A 15,186-nucleotide genomic window follows, 5' to 3' on the forward strand; every position below is an offset into this window, starting at 1 on the left:
TTCATTGTTTCTAATGGCTGAATAGTACTCCATTGTGTAGATATACCACATTTTTTGCATCCACTCTTCTGTTGAGGGATACCTGGGTTCTTTCCAGCATCTGGCAATTATAAATAGGGCTGCTATGAACATAGTAGAGCATGTATCCTTATTACATGGTGGGGAATCCTCTGGGTATATGCCCAGGAGTGGTATAGCAGGATCTTCTGGAAGTGAGGTGCCCAGTTTTCGGAGGAACTGCCAGACTGATTTCCAGAGTGGTTGTACCAATTTGCAACCCCACCAGCAGTGGAGGAGTGTTCCTCTTTCTCCACATCCTCTCCAACACCTGCTGTCTCCTGAATTTTTAATCTTAGCCATTCTGACTGGTGTAAGATGAAATCTTAGGGTTGTTTTGATTTGCATTTCCCTAATGACTAATGAAGTTGAGCATTTTTTAAGATGCTTCTCCGCCATCCGAAGTTCTTCAGGTGAGAATTCTTTGTTTAACTCTGTACCCCATTTTTAATAGGGTTGTTCGGTTTTCTGGAGTCTAACTTCTTGAGTTCTTTATATATATTGGATATTAGCCCTCTATCTGATGTAGGATTGGTGAAGATCTTTTCCCAATTTGTTGGTTGCCGATCTGTCCTCTTGATGGTGTCCTTTGCTTTACAGAAACTCTGTAACCTTATGAGGTCCCATTTGTCAATTCTTGCTCTTAGAGCATACGCTATTGGTGTTCTGTTCATAAACTTTCTCCCTGTACCGATGTCCTCAAGGGTCTTCCCCAGTTTCTTTTCTATTAGCTTCAGAGTGTCTGGCTTTATGTGGAGGTCCTTGATCCATTTGGAGTTGAGCTTAGTACAAGGAGACAAGGATGGACCAATTCCCATTCTTCTGCATGCTGACCTCCAGTTGAACCAGCACCATTTGTTGAAAAGGCTATCTTTTTTCCATTGTATGTTTTCAGCCTCTTTGTCGAGGATCAAGTGGCCATAGGTGTGTGGGTTCATTTCTGGATCTTCAATCCTGTTCCATTGATCCTCCTGCCTGTCACTGTACCAATACCATGCAGTTTTTAACACTATTGCTCTGTAGTATTGCTTGAGGTAAGGGATACTGATTCCCCCAGATTTTCTTTTGTTGCTGAGAATAGTTTTAGCTATCCTGGGTTTTTTGTTGTTCCAGATGAATTTGATAATTGCTCTTTCTAACTCTGTGAAGAATTGAGTTGGGATTTTGATGGGTATTGCATTGAATCTGTATATTGCTTTTGGCAAAATGGCCATTTTAACTATATTGATTCTACCGATCCATGAGCATGGGAGGTTTTCCCATTTTTTGAGGTCTTCTTCCATTTCCTTCTTCAGAGTCTTGAAGTTCTTGTCATACAGCTCTTTCACATGTTTGGTAAGAGTCACCCCAAGATACTTTATACTGTTTGTGGCTATTGTGAAGGGGGTCATTTCCCTAATTTCTTTCTCAGCCTGCTTATCCTTTGAGTATAGGAAGGCCACTGATTTGCTTGAGTTGATTTTATAACCTGCCACTTTGCTGAAGTTGTTTATCAGCTGTAGGAGCTCTCTAGTGGAGTTTTTTGGGTCACTTAGGTAGACTATCATGTCGTCTGCAAATAATGACACTTTGACTTCTTCCTTTCCAATTTGTATCCCTTTGACCTCCTTATGTTGTCGAATTGCCCGAGCTAGTACCTCAAGTACAATATTGAAAAGATAAGGAGAAAGGGGGCAGCCTTGTCTGGTCCCTGATTTCAGTGGGATTGCTTCAAGTTTCTTTTTCTTATTTAGACTAATTTGGAGAGTTGAGAAAAAAATCAGAAAACTCATGATAATAAAAGTCATGTGGAATTCAAATTTCTGAATCCATAAATAAAGCATTATTGGGCACAGACATGCTCTGCATGTCATCTACAGTAGCTCTGGTAATATCTTGGCACAGTGGAGTGGTTACGTTCATCTTTCTGAGACCAGATAGGTCATTTCAGCACTGTGCACAAGTATAGTTCCACAGTGGGGATTTCACAGGTTATAAGCACTACATAGAGGCCTGTTGTATAGCATTTTATAGAAGTAATTTTATAGGAGGGGGGTGTTCTGCCCCACTCTAGCCCATATAGCTCCTAAATAAAAGACACAGAAACATGCTAGTTTTATTAACAAGCTGTAGGCCTAAACTGGGCAGGTTCTTCACTATTCTAACCCACATCCCAGCCACAGGCCCAGTGTTGCTGGCAGCTGACTTGCTTTGTTTGTTCTGCTCCATGTGTGTCCTCAGGGCGGTTTTCTCTTGACCACCTCATGGTCTCATGGTCCATCCTGCCTCCCAGCGACCTTCTCTTTCCCCGACCTTCCTGCCTTCTTCCCTCTCTCATGGTCCATACCTGAGACCTCCCTATTCAATCTCAAGTCACTCAAGTCTTTCCTCACTCTCTGCCCAGTTTCAGGCTCTAGACTTTTATTGTCCAATCAGAGGTTACTAGGGAGCATTCTTTACAGCACATTGGTCAATACAATGCCCGTGTCCAGACTGCAAGCTGACCTTGGGGCACAGAAATCAATATCTAATTACATGGTGCACAAGTCCAACCGCAACAGCATTTTTACTTTGTTTTGATTGTGTTAGTTTGCTTGCTTATTGTTGCTGTTGTTTTGGAAATTGCATATCTACTTGTAGGAAATTAAAGTAGATCTGTGTGTCTCACCCTGTACAAAACAATTCAAAATGGGTTGATGATCTTGATGTGAGACCTGAAACTTTTAACTGTTAGGGAGTGCTAGAGAGGAGACTCACAGGCTAGGAGTACACACTGAACTTGGGTTCAGCTCCCATCATCTAGAGCAGGCAACTTACAATTGCCTGTAAGTCACTGGAGAACCTAACATTGCTGCCCTTCAGACACACGTGCGCTAGTGCATGTGCATAATACACACACACACACATACACACTATAATTCAGTTGAAAATGACTTGCTATTTGAATTTTAGACAAATGGAACTCTTTTAATTTGTAGTATATTTAGTGATAATTTATTGAAGATCCATTGCATTTTGGTAAATATGTGGATATCTCAGAGGTACCTTTTGTAAACAGTCATACAAATGTTTAATGTTTACCATTTCCAGAAAACCACACCATCATAATAGCAGTTTCTGCATTAATACTTTTAAGTCCTCTTATATTCCTTATAAATTTGTAGTATAGTTTCACTTTTAAATTTTAAAAATTATATTTATCTATTTGTTTGTTTGGATATGTACTTGTGTCCTGGCTTGCATGCAGAGGTCAGAGGACAGTGTGTGGCCCTGCACTCCCTTCCCGCCCGCCATGGCGCCATGGCTCTGTGGTGTGGCGTGCGGCAGGCATGGCTTCCTGCTGAGCCGTCATGCAGGCCCGTTCACAGCCTTGTGCTTTAACTTTTAATGAATGAGGGATTCAGTTCAATGCTCAAATAATTGTGATCATTTTTCTTCTCCCCTCCCCCACCTACCTTTTAAGACAATAGCTGCTATATCCCAGGCTAGCCTTAAGTTCCATATATATATGTCTCGTGTCCACACCTTCTGAGTCCTCCGAATATAGACGTTTGTGAGCACCCCTGGTTTTGATGTCGTCCTGGGGGTCAGAATCTATGCTTTATTCATACTAGGCTAGCCTTCTACCAACTGATGCATATTCCAGTCCCCAGAGTTTTCACATAGAAGTAATTCATTTTATTATTGGTAAAACTTTTGTATCTCCATGTTTAACAGTTGGACAAACTGAACAAATGCTTCACCTTTCTTATTTTGACTGCTTTACTTGAAGGGTCCTTAGATTTATCATGGTGTAAAATGTCATTTATCATAATTTATTTTTTAAAGGCCATAATTTCCTCTGTATAAAATAATTCCAGGAAGATTATCTTCTGTAATGTTTTTCCATCTTCACAGTTTATAATTTGAACAAATGACTTTAGTATGTTGAGTGTTTTCATAAGAGTGCTTATATCTTGAGACAGAATTAGCTGCTGAATTAACTTAATTTTTAGGGTATAAATTGAAAAGAAGATAGTACAAACTAAACTATGACATTTTAGTTTAGAAAATAAGAGAGAAGCAGGTGGAGATGAAGTTCAGTAGTGAGCATTTACTCAGTGGGCATGAAGCCCGTGGCTCATTTCCCAGGAAGGGCAGGAAGGGGTGCAGAGGAACTTACAGAGCCGCAGATAAGGCACACACCTGTGAGTGTCAGTGTTGTCTATCCAGGGATATAGTGTTTTTAAAGGCTTTATTTTAAAGTGTGTGTAGCCTTTTCCCATCTATATGGTTAAATTTCCCATGGACATGATGTGTTCGTCTGGTCTACCATTGCTTTCAGAGGATATCAGTGTTGTTTACTTGTATGTATCATATGCATTGTGTTAAGTATGTGTAGTCTCCATAGAACCTCTATGAAGATTGAAAAATGTAAAACTGAAGTTTCCCACTCCAGAGCCTTGTATGTACCAAGCCTGTGGTCTCCCACTGGCCTCTGTCTCCTGTACTTATGCGCACAGCTTGCTTTGACAAGCTCTGAATAGTGACTGTTTTCTTTTTCCAAATGTTCTTTTCTTGAGAGTGCCATTTATAATATATCCTCAAGGATTCTGTATTTTTCTTTTTCCTTTTCTTTTTATTTCTTTTTTTTTTTAAATTAGCTTCAGTTTTGAGGTATTATAAACTGCATCTCTTTCAAGTACATAACTATCTCTATGCTTCTGAGGTGGGTGTATGCTGGATTCAGAAGTGGAAATGTGGAGATGGTTGTAACTCTTGGATTTTATCTTTGTGCAGCTACAGCCCCATCTGTCCACATCTGGGATGCAGTGAACAAACAGACATTGTCTATACTAAGATGCTCCCATTCAAAGGGTGTGTGTTCTGTCAGCTTCAGTGCTACTGGGAAGCTGCTGCTGTCTGTAGGGCTAGACCCAGAGCACACTGTTACCATTTGGAGATGGCAGGAAGGTAGGATGATTTTCACTTATGTAATTAAAAACAACAGCAGCAAACTGCAAGAATATGAGGCAATGTGGAAGCTGTCTTTAGCATTTGTCTTAAGTTGGTGATTGAAACCATTTTTGTTATAGTCCTATAAAACACATAGCACACAGTTAGCTGCCCTGTATGTGTCCCCTTTAAAAAACCCTGTAGACATACACTCAGAAAACATGAAACAATGAAACCCATTTAGTATTTAAAAAATACTTGCTATTTTAATACTTGGTAAGAAACTATGTCTGTGTTTTTGCTAATGATTTTTTTTTAGTTCTGACGTATTTTAATAAACAATGAGACTTTCCAGGCTTGGGGGTACTTGCCTATAATTCTAGCACTCAAAGGGATGAGGCAAGAGGATTGCCATGAATTTGAAGCCAGCCTGGGCTACATATCAAATTCAAGGAAAACCTAAAATATATAATTGAGACCCTGTCTTAAAGAGTATATTAATATCCAGCCCAGAGCTTGGCACATGCTACATGGGTAATCTGCCACTGAACTACATCCTTTACCCATAAAAAGATATGCACACACACACACATAAACACTCACACATATACACACCTGTGAACATATAAAAAAAACCCATATACACACACACTTGTAATACACATAAACACACACCCCCTACATATACACACAGCACATATTACATAGGTGACCTGTTTCAGAACCACATCCCTTACCTGTGAAAAGATACACACAAACATACACATGTGCACACACGACACATACATACTACACAGGTTGTCCTGACATTGAACTTTATCCCTTAAATGATGAAAAGATACATGCATTCTTTTTTGAGACAGCGTCTCATTGTGTAGCCCTGGCTGCCTTGAAATTCACGGCATAGATACTAGCTGGCTTCAGATTCACAAAGATCCACTCGCTTCCACCTCCCCAAAGTGCCGGGATTGAGAATAGAAACCCAATAGAATAAATTCCCTAACACTCTAGACAGAACACTTAATTTCTATAATGAGAAATTAATGGAGCCATATAGAAAGATGTATGGTCCCTAAAATGTTCTCTAAATTGTCACAGAGTAGCCCATAAAATATATCACTATGATCATGTATGTACTGTGATTATAGGTCATGTGACTGTTAAGTAATTGTTTTAAACTATGCAATTTGAGAAAACTGTTAAGTCCTATTAATTAGCTTACTTCTTATACTAACCTGGAAAATTTTGTTGTATCTTCTGTACCAGGGGCCAAAATTGCCAGCAGAGGTGGGCACAACCAACGAATTTTTGTAGCAGAATTTCGACCAGATTCAGATACCCAGTTTGTCTCTGTGGGTATAAAGCACGTGAAGTTCTGGACCCTGGCAGGAAGGGCTCTTCTCAGCAAAAAGGGGCTTCTGAGCACCCTGGAGGACGCCCGGATGCAGACGATGCTTGCTGTCGCATTTGGTGCAGTATGTCTGTTAAAGTGCTGTGTGATGGTGTGATCTTGAATTTGTCTTGCTGTATATTCATAAACAGCATGAATATTGACTGGGAACTGTAACCCGACAGTCACTACAAGTCCCAGTCAAGGACATAAATCATCTTTTAAAAGTCTGATCCTGTTAACCATTAAGGAGTGGCAGAAAGTGAATGAGGTCATTTCTGTGAAGCGTTTACATCCTTGGATCGTTCCTATTCTCCAAGGCTTCATTGGCTTTGTGCTTGTCACCTCTGCAGGCGACAAAGCTGAGTCTTCTAGTGCTTCCTCCTGCACCTCCCATGTGTTACAGGAAAAGGAGGGAAGTGAAGAACCACATGCAGGTGGTTTCAGGGCAGATTTAGATGTGGTGTTCCCTTTCTCGGCCACTGGAACCTGGTCATCTTGTGGCTGGAAGTGCTGTGACCACTGTCTGATTCAGGGGAACACAGCACAGTCCCTGACCTTAGTGGAGCATGCAAGAGCCTGTTGCTTTCTGTCATTCCGTCCCAGTTTATAATCTCATCTCTCTCCTTTAATACCCTGCCCTGGCTAGGCTTTTCCACAGACAACTAAGTGAACTTTTTAAAAAAATATGTGGGCATTATATATTTTAAGAAAGGAAGTTACAAGGTTAGAACAGTAACACAGTTAAAAAAAAAAAACTAACAACTATCAAATAAATGGAACCTCATATATATTTTTGATATAAGAGCAATCACTTGTTTCCAGAAAAAGATCCCAGACTGGAATGACCCTAGCATTTGATCTGCCCGTGCAGATGAACTTTCTTCATTTATAAAATCACTTTATAGCCAAGTGTCCATTTCTGGTCAAAATAAGCAAACAAAGAAACCTGATAGCTAATACAAGGGGAAAAGTAGCTTTTTAATGTGTGAAGCAGTAGTGTGGACAGAATGTCTCCTTACAAGATAAGTTTGTGGCCAGGCAGTGGTGGTGCACGCCTTTAATCCCAGCACTTGGGAGGCAGAGGCAGGAGGATCTCTGAGTTCAAGGTCAGCCTGGTCTACAGAGTGAGTTCCAGGACAGCCAGGGCTACACAGAGAAACCCTGTCTCAAAAAAACAAAACAAAACAACAACAACAAACAAAAAAAAGATAAGTTTGTGTTCAGTTTAAGCATTTCTCAACTGCTATAACTATATATGAAAACGTAAAAGCTACAGATATGCTTATGTGGCGTCATGTGATGCTTCTGCGCTATGAATGGGAAAGAGAATGCTTGTGTTCACAGCTAAAGCATGCTCTAACTGTAGAGAAGCACTAAGGGAGTGACTTCCTACATCTGGGAAGGGAGTTAGTAGGTCTCTAACTTTGCTATAGAGAGATTTACTTTCAATAAATAAAATCCTTAAAAAAGGGGTGGGGGTGGGGGCTGGAGAGATGGCTCAGTGGTTAAGAGTACTGACTGCTTTTCCAAAGGTCCTGAGTCAATTCTCAGCAAAACTCACCACATGGTGACTCACAGTCATCTGTAATGGGATCTGATGCCCTCTTCTGGTGTGTCTGAAGACAGTTACACTGTACTCATATACATAAAATAAATCTTTAAAAAAAAATTAAAAAAAGGAAAAACCTTACCAAACCCACATTATTTTCATCCTTATTTCTAACTGCCCCTTGTTTTTACTCCTAATGTTTGGTGACCTTTGACTTAGTTATTGGACAGCCAAAGGCACCTATCGAAAGAGCAGTGCAAGCCAGAACTACAGTATTTTAGGAGAGATTTATCCAAGGCTAATCTCACTATTAAAGGCCAGACTTGAGAAAGGAAGGAGCCTCCCTCCCGGAGCTAAGCCTCACCCCAGCCTCCTGCCCTGGGTGCTGGGCCTCCCCCCACCCTTTGCATGTGCTTTGTCAAGCAGGTGAACTAGCACTCCACCCACATAGAGGATGACATCTGTGCCGCCTCTCTTTGAACTTTTGATGAGTTTGTCTCCCCCCTTCCCCACTCCTTTTCAGAATAACTTGACGTTTACAGGTACCATCAGTGGTGATGTCTGTGTGTGGAAAGATCACATATTGTGCAGAGTGGTGGCTAGAGCTCACAACGGGCCTGTGTTTGCCATGTACACCACCCTGCGAGACGGACTGATTGTGACCGGTGGCAAGGAACGGCCGTGAGTCCCTTTTCGTATCCTCCCTGACTATTTACACATTTGCTATTTATCCAAGGTTCAGTGGGGCGCCCCAGCCCATGTATAGAAACCAGAGGACAGTCTGTGGGAATGGGTTCTCTCCTTCACTGTGTGCATTCATTCCAGAGGTCAGACTCGGATCATCAGGCTTCATGTGTCCATGCCCACTGTACCCTCTTGCAAGCCCACTATTGGACATTTACATACACCTGAACTGCAGTCAGGGTTGTCCTTGTCTGAGACAGGCATATGTAGTTGTCCCTCTGATTAAGAATGGTGTCTCAAATCCTTGTGTGCTTGCATCAGTATTGTTGACAGGACATGAAGGGAAACCTTTACTATGAACCCAGGTTGCATCTCGATCCCCTGTTGTCTCCCTGCTGTAAGGTTTCTGTAGCTATATTACAGCTGTATGAGCAAGGAGTAGGAGCATGCTAGAGGCGGCCTTGGGGAATCATTCTTATAAGACCTCAAACATAAGTGTAAATGGAGAGAGACCTTGAAGTCACTTTCAAATACCTACACTGTAACCAGATTCTTGAAATTGGTTTGTGGGCTGAGGCGTGGGCTCAGGGAGGAAAAGTGCCTGATGACCCGAAGGTCAACCCTAGAACCCACAAAAAACTAGAAAAGCCAGATCAAGCAGCATAAACATTTGTAATCCCAACACTCTCCCACGGGAGAAGCCCAGCCAGCTCATTTGGAGCATTTGCAAAGAAAGATGTCTAAAACATGGAGGTGATCACTGGCCAGAGACCCCCCCACACACACACATACACACAATTGAAAAAAATAGAAGAAAAAGAAATTGATGGTCTGGAGAGACAGCTCAGCGGTTATTAGCATGGACTCCTCTTGAAGAGGCCCTGAGTTCAATTCCCAGCACTCAGGGGTTGGGCAGTTCAGAACTACCTGTAACTCTGAGGGCACCTACACTCATACATGCACAGACCCTCACACAGAGACATGTATGCACATAATTTAAAAATCTGTCAAAAGTCAAATTAAGACTGGTGTATCTGTGTGGCAGTGTACCTGGGAAGCAGTGGCAGGTGGATCTCTAAGGCAGCCTGTCTATACACAGTCACATAGTATGACTGTCTCAAACCCTGTGTTCCTTCCTCACAAAAGATAAAATCCATTTGCTACCAGTGTAGTCACCTGCCAACAAGAAATGACATGCAACAACTGTGAAGTGCATCTCTCCTGCAGGTTGGAGCCCAGTTCTCTACTGAGCAGGAGACGGCTTCTTGAACTACAGCAAACAAAATGAATTATTTCTCAGTTCTTTCAAGAGAAACTCTATAAGTCACTCTATTTAATCCTTGATATAGTACTCCAAAGCCAAGTATCGCCCATTGTGCACACCTTCACTCACTAATCGCCTGCTACACTGTTTCAGCAGCGTCTCTTATTATAGAAATGTGCTGTCCTTTTGGCCCTTAAAAGTAAATTCTGTGACACAGCATCTATAATCCCCTTTTTGCTTTGCACTTCAGTTATCTAATGTTAAAAATGGTTTTGTTGGGCTGGTATGATAGCTTAGCAGGTTAAGATGTTTGCCATGCATGACCAGGGATGAGTTTAATCCCCAGGTAAAGGGACAGAAGGGGGCACCAGATCCCAGAGTTGTCCTCTGACTTCCACATCACCCCATGGTATGTACACTTACACACAATTATTTAAAAAACATGGACTGTCTTAACGGAGAGCTATGAGAAGCGCATTGTGATGCATGGTAGACTAAATAAAATTTTCAGAAAAAAATGAATATTTCACAAAATAAAATTAACTGAACTGAGTATATATATCTTGACTGAAATACAGTATGTATCCTGAAATAACCTGAAATTTTAGAATACTGGAAGTTATAAATAAGGTATTTAAAATATTCTGACAACTAAGTGTTCATAATAAAAATTATTGTAGTGGTAAATTATAAGTACTTATTTGGGTCTTGTTTTTATTTACCTAGGTCAAAGGAAGGAGGCGCAGTTAAACTGTGGGACCAGGAGCTGAGGCGATGCCGGGCCTTTAGGCTTGAGACAGGACAAGTCACAGATTGTGTTCGGTCTGTGTGCAGAGGCAAAGTAAGGTGTTCCTTGAGCCAGTGTGGTGCAGCTGAAAATAGAGAGCAGCTGCGACCCTGGGCTTCGCTTACTAGCAATCCTTAGTGAGACACAGGGCTGCTACTATTGCTGTTCACTAACACAGACACTTGTCTCTAAACACTACTTAAATCTCTGTATTGCCTTGAATCTGCTGATTGAACTATGGTAAGATAGGGTTAAAATCCTCACTATTGACTATTTACTTTACATTCTGACCTCCCTCATCCCTCCTCTCCTCCCAGTACCACTTTTATAAATCTTTTCCCCCAGTACCTCCTCCCCTTTTTCTCAGAAAAGGGAATGCCCCCTTGGGTGCATCCTCTGCCACTGAGGCCCAGCTAAGTAATCCAGTTAGGAGCAGGGGACTCAGTGGCAGGCTTGGGAGTCAGACAGCCTCTTTTTTCTTTTAATTAGAGCAGCTCTTTCCATGTATCTCCAGCAATATCAGATTTCCATGGTGCTACTGGCTTAGCCTGAGGACTTCCTCCATTAGAGACCTCTGCTCATGTGTGACCCGGAGCTCAGGGTGCAGTGCAGGAAATGTCTGGGCAAGCCAGCATGAATGAAGCAGAACTGGTTGGCTGAAAATGAGGCGCCCAGTCTTAAGATTGGGGAGTTTTTATAGTACATTGCTCAAAGGTTGTAACTTAGAACCAGGTTCAAGGTTAAGCAGAGCTGTTGTTTTAAGATGTGTTTGTTCTATGTGTATGGGTTTGGTACCTGCATGTGTATTGTATGTAGGCCCACAGGTGACAGAAGGGTGAATCCGATCCCCTAGAACTGTGGTTACAGATGACCATGAGCTGTGGAACCAAGCCCAAGTCCTAAGAGCAGCACCTGCTCTGAAGTGCTAACCCATCTCTCTAGCCCTTTAGGCAAAGCTTTACAATTAAAAATTTAAAGGTTTTAACATGACTTGGTTTACTTATCCTACATTTAAAAATATCCCTTTGTATTGTTATTGTCAGTGGCTTGTGAGAGACACTGTTTATGTTAATGGGTGAGGGATGAGTACTGATGATGTTAAAGTCAGAGATACCCTTTTGGGTCTTGCCTTAGCTTTCTGGGTGCTGGAATTCAGGATGTGCACTCCATACTCACTCAGCTGCTGTTCACTTGAGTTCAGCTGTCTCTCAGAAAAGGATTATTGATTTTTTAGAAAGTCTTACTAGCTAGGCACCACCCCAGCACTCAGAAGGCAAAGGCAAACTCTCTGAGTTTGAGGCCAGCCTGATCTAGAGAGGGTTCTAGGACAGCCAAGAGAACACAGAGAAACCCAGTCTCAACACTTCCCCTCCACAATAAAAATAAAGAGGCGGGGCGGGGGGGGGGGGATTCTTCCTGAAGAGTTGGGGCAGGGGTTGTTTTGTTTTTAAGTGCATCCAATACTTGATTTGCAGTTAGGAAAAACAAAAGGAAACATGCCCGAGGGCTTTCCTTCTTCTTCAGTGCCCTTTCAACTTCCCCTGTTCTGCTTCTCCTAAAAGCAACAAAACTTCATACATCTCTGTAAAGACTGCCATGCACTTGTCTACTAATCACATGCATGTGTTGTTCTGTCTGTATACTTAAATCCTAGTTATTACTTTAAACTCTCTTCTGTTGACACAAGTCCTGCTGTGTAGTTCACGCTGGCCTGGAACTTGCAATCATCCCTCCTCAGGGTATTGGTATCACAAGTGGATGCTATCACACCTAGCAATTCACTAACTTAACTAAAAAATGAATTCCAGTTCTTTCCTCCTTGTGTGTCAGTGCACTTATTTTCCATTCTGGAGGTCCTAAAGTTACCATAATCAAAGCCAAAACTCTGATACTGAAGCACGTAAGGGCATCATAATAGTTGGTCTCTAGCACAGACTACACCATGTAGTAGCCCAGCGACATTGCAGTTGTGTAGCCCTAGGAATAGAAATGTTCACATGAACTAATGATTGCTTTACAACTAGATTAGCTCAAAGCATGTAACTATTGTATTGCATTAAGTGTATTGGTCCCTTTGTATTTCAGGGCAAGATTCTAGTTGGAACAAGGAATTCGGAAATAATTGAAGTTGGAGAGAAAAATGCAGCATGTAACATTTTAGTTAATGGTCACGTGGATGGGCCAATCTGGGGACTTGCAACACATCCTTCCAGGGATTTCTTCCTTTCTGCTGCTGAAGATGGGACAGTGAGACTCTGGGACATTGCTGATAAAGTAGGTACAAACACTTTACTAAGAGGTTACAGTTTTTAAGAAATGGAAATCCTGAGCTGCTAGCTTTAATTTGGTATTATTTGGAGGTTTGGAGGAAATTTATTTCGATTGTAATTTTTTCCTGTGACTCTTGCTTCTTATGCAGAAGATGCTAAACAAAGTGAATTTGGGACATGCTGCTCGGACTGTGTGTTACAGCCCCGAAGGGGACATGGTGGCTATTGGAATGAAAAATGGAGAATTTATTATATTACTTGTGAGTTCTCTAAAAATATGGGGCAAGAAGAGAGACAGACGATGTGCAATCCATGATATCAGGTTAGTCAACATATGGAATAGATTTAATTGATTTTTACAATAACCACTATGAATATTAAAAAACTTGCCCATACATCCAGATTAGGTGCTCACAGGCTAGTATCTTTTGCCATATGTGAGGAATCATACTTTTTCATGCCTTTGAAGCAAATGCTCTGCAAATTGAGCTACATCCCCAGTGCCTGTATATCAGCTGCATGCTGGTGTGGCTATATTAATTCTCTTTGCTAAATTAAAAATCCCAATGAACATCACTTATGTCTTATGATACCAAGTATTAGACATGTGCAGTAAATTAGCTGTGCTGAGAGCTATTTTGTACTGTTTGAGACAAGAGATCCAGCAGCCATTAAGAAGTTTGAAAACCAAGGTTTAATTAATCTTGCTTAGCCCCAGCAAGGTTTCACAGATTAGCTGTGGCTTTTCCTGACTGCCTTTTATATGCCTTCCCTGAATCTGCATTCCTGGTTCATTCATTTAGCCAATACTCACTGAATATGTCCCAGAATTCAAATTAACCAAACCTTCTTTGAAAGACTACATTTATTGTGTATGCATATGTCATATATACATGCAATATACATGTAGCTACATACCACAGGGAGCACAAGTGAAAGTCAGAGAACAACTTGTAGAAGTTGGTTCTTTCTACCATATTATGTATGTCCCAGGAATTGAACTCAGGTTGTCAGACTTCACAGCCATGCCTTTATCTATTGCATGGTCTCTGTGGCCATTAACCCTTTCCTGATCCTTTTGTTTCATAGTGCTTAATCTAATTTTCATAGTAGCTACCCTTTCAAAACACTGTGCAAATTGATACGATTATTGGGTCCAGGTCTAATATGGGTGTTTTCAGCTGTAAAATCCTCTTATAAAATAAACCTTAAGAAATTAAGCATCTAAAACAGTGATTTCCCTTTACTGCCACATGTCTCTATACTCAACAGGACTCATAGGACATTTTTAAAGACTTGAGTTTGTCCCCTACCGCTTCATGTCCGATAGGGGGAAACATTTATATTTTAACAAATACTCTCCCAGCTTGAAGTTGTCATTCTACCCTAACAACCTGAGTGAGCTAATCTGGCTGTTTGGACATCATTTTTCTGTCTTATGAAGTATTTCTGGAATACTTAGTAATTCTGTGTTAATTTTTAGTTATTTTGAAGTTAGTCATGCTGGTGCACACCTTTAATCCCTGCACTTGGGAAGCAGAGAAAGGTGGATCTCTAATTTTGAGGTTAGCATGGTATATAGAACAAGTTCCAGGACAGCCAAGAAGTATTACACAAAGAAACTCTCAAAATAACAAAAAGAAATCAAATCAAGAAAGTTATTTTAAACTTAGAATTAGAAGGAACATTTTATAATCAAAATGTAAAAACCTTTACTAAATGTTATTAGACAAAATTTGCATGCTTGATCAGTTATCATCTAGGTAACTTAAAGTTCTACCAACCATAAATTGATTCTTAATTGTTAGGGTAAGTTTCTGATCTTAAAAACAAGTAAACAACTGCATGGGACCTAACACCTTCTTTTACATTTTGTGTGTTCAGATTTAGTCCAGATTCGAGGTATTTGGCAGTAGGTTCCAGTGAGAACTCAGTGGACTTTTATGACCTGACATTGGGTCCCACCCTTAACAGAATCAGCTACTGCAAAGACATTCCAAGCTTTGTCATCCAGATGGACTTTTCTGCAGACAGCAGACATCTCCAGGTAGGACACCAGTTCTGTATTCAGTGTATACATTTCCTTAGTGAATGCACTGAAAGCACAGGCGCTACAGCACCTCATCTCATTTGATCTGTCATGTTTTCTGTTTTGTTTTGTTGGTTTTTTGGATTTGGTTTTTTCGAGACAGGGTTTCTCTGTGTAGTCCTGGCTGTCCTGGAACTCACTCTGTAGACCAGGCTGGCCTTGAACTCAGAAATCCGCCT

The 15,186-nt window shown here is 41.1% G+C and overlaps 1 protein-coding gene across 1 annotated transcript in view; it reads left to right on the forward strand.

Moving 5' to 3' along the window:
• The window catches only part of Eml5 (EMAP like 5), a 122,138-nt gene that overhangs the window by 103,586 nt on the left and 3,366 nt on the right, over positions 1-15,186 (forward strand). Inside the window, exons 32-38 of the mRNA XM_052185272.1 lie at positions 4,816-4,989; positions 6,238-6,446; positions 8,437-8,594; positions 10,588-10,702; positions 12,734-12,922; positions 13,068-13,240; positions 14,803-14,965. Of these exons, the coding sequence (XP_052041232.1) occupies positions 4,816-4,989; positions 6,238-6,446; positions 8,437-8,594; positions 10,588-10,702; positions 12,734-12,922; positions 13,068-13,240; positions 14,803-14,965 (1,181 nt within the window). The remainder of the gene's footprint in view (positions 1-4,815; positions 4,990-6,237; positions 6,447-8,436; positions 8,595-10,587; positions 10,703-12,733; positions 12,923-13,067; positions 13,241-14,802; positions 14,966-15,186) is intronic.

This window comes from Apodemus sylvaticus, chromosome 6 (assembly GCF_947179515.1).
Source record: "Apodemus sylvaticus chromosome 6, mApoSyl1.1, whole genome shotgun sequence".
NCBI classification, from domain to species: Eukaryota; Metazoa; Chordata; class Mammalia; order Rodentia; family Muridae; genus Apodemus; species Apodemus sylvaticus.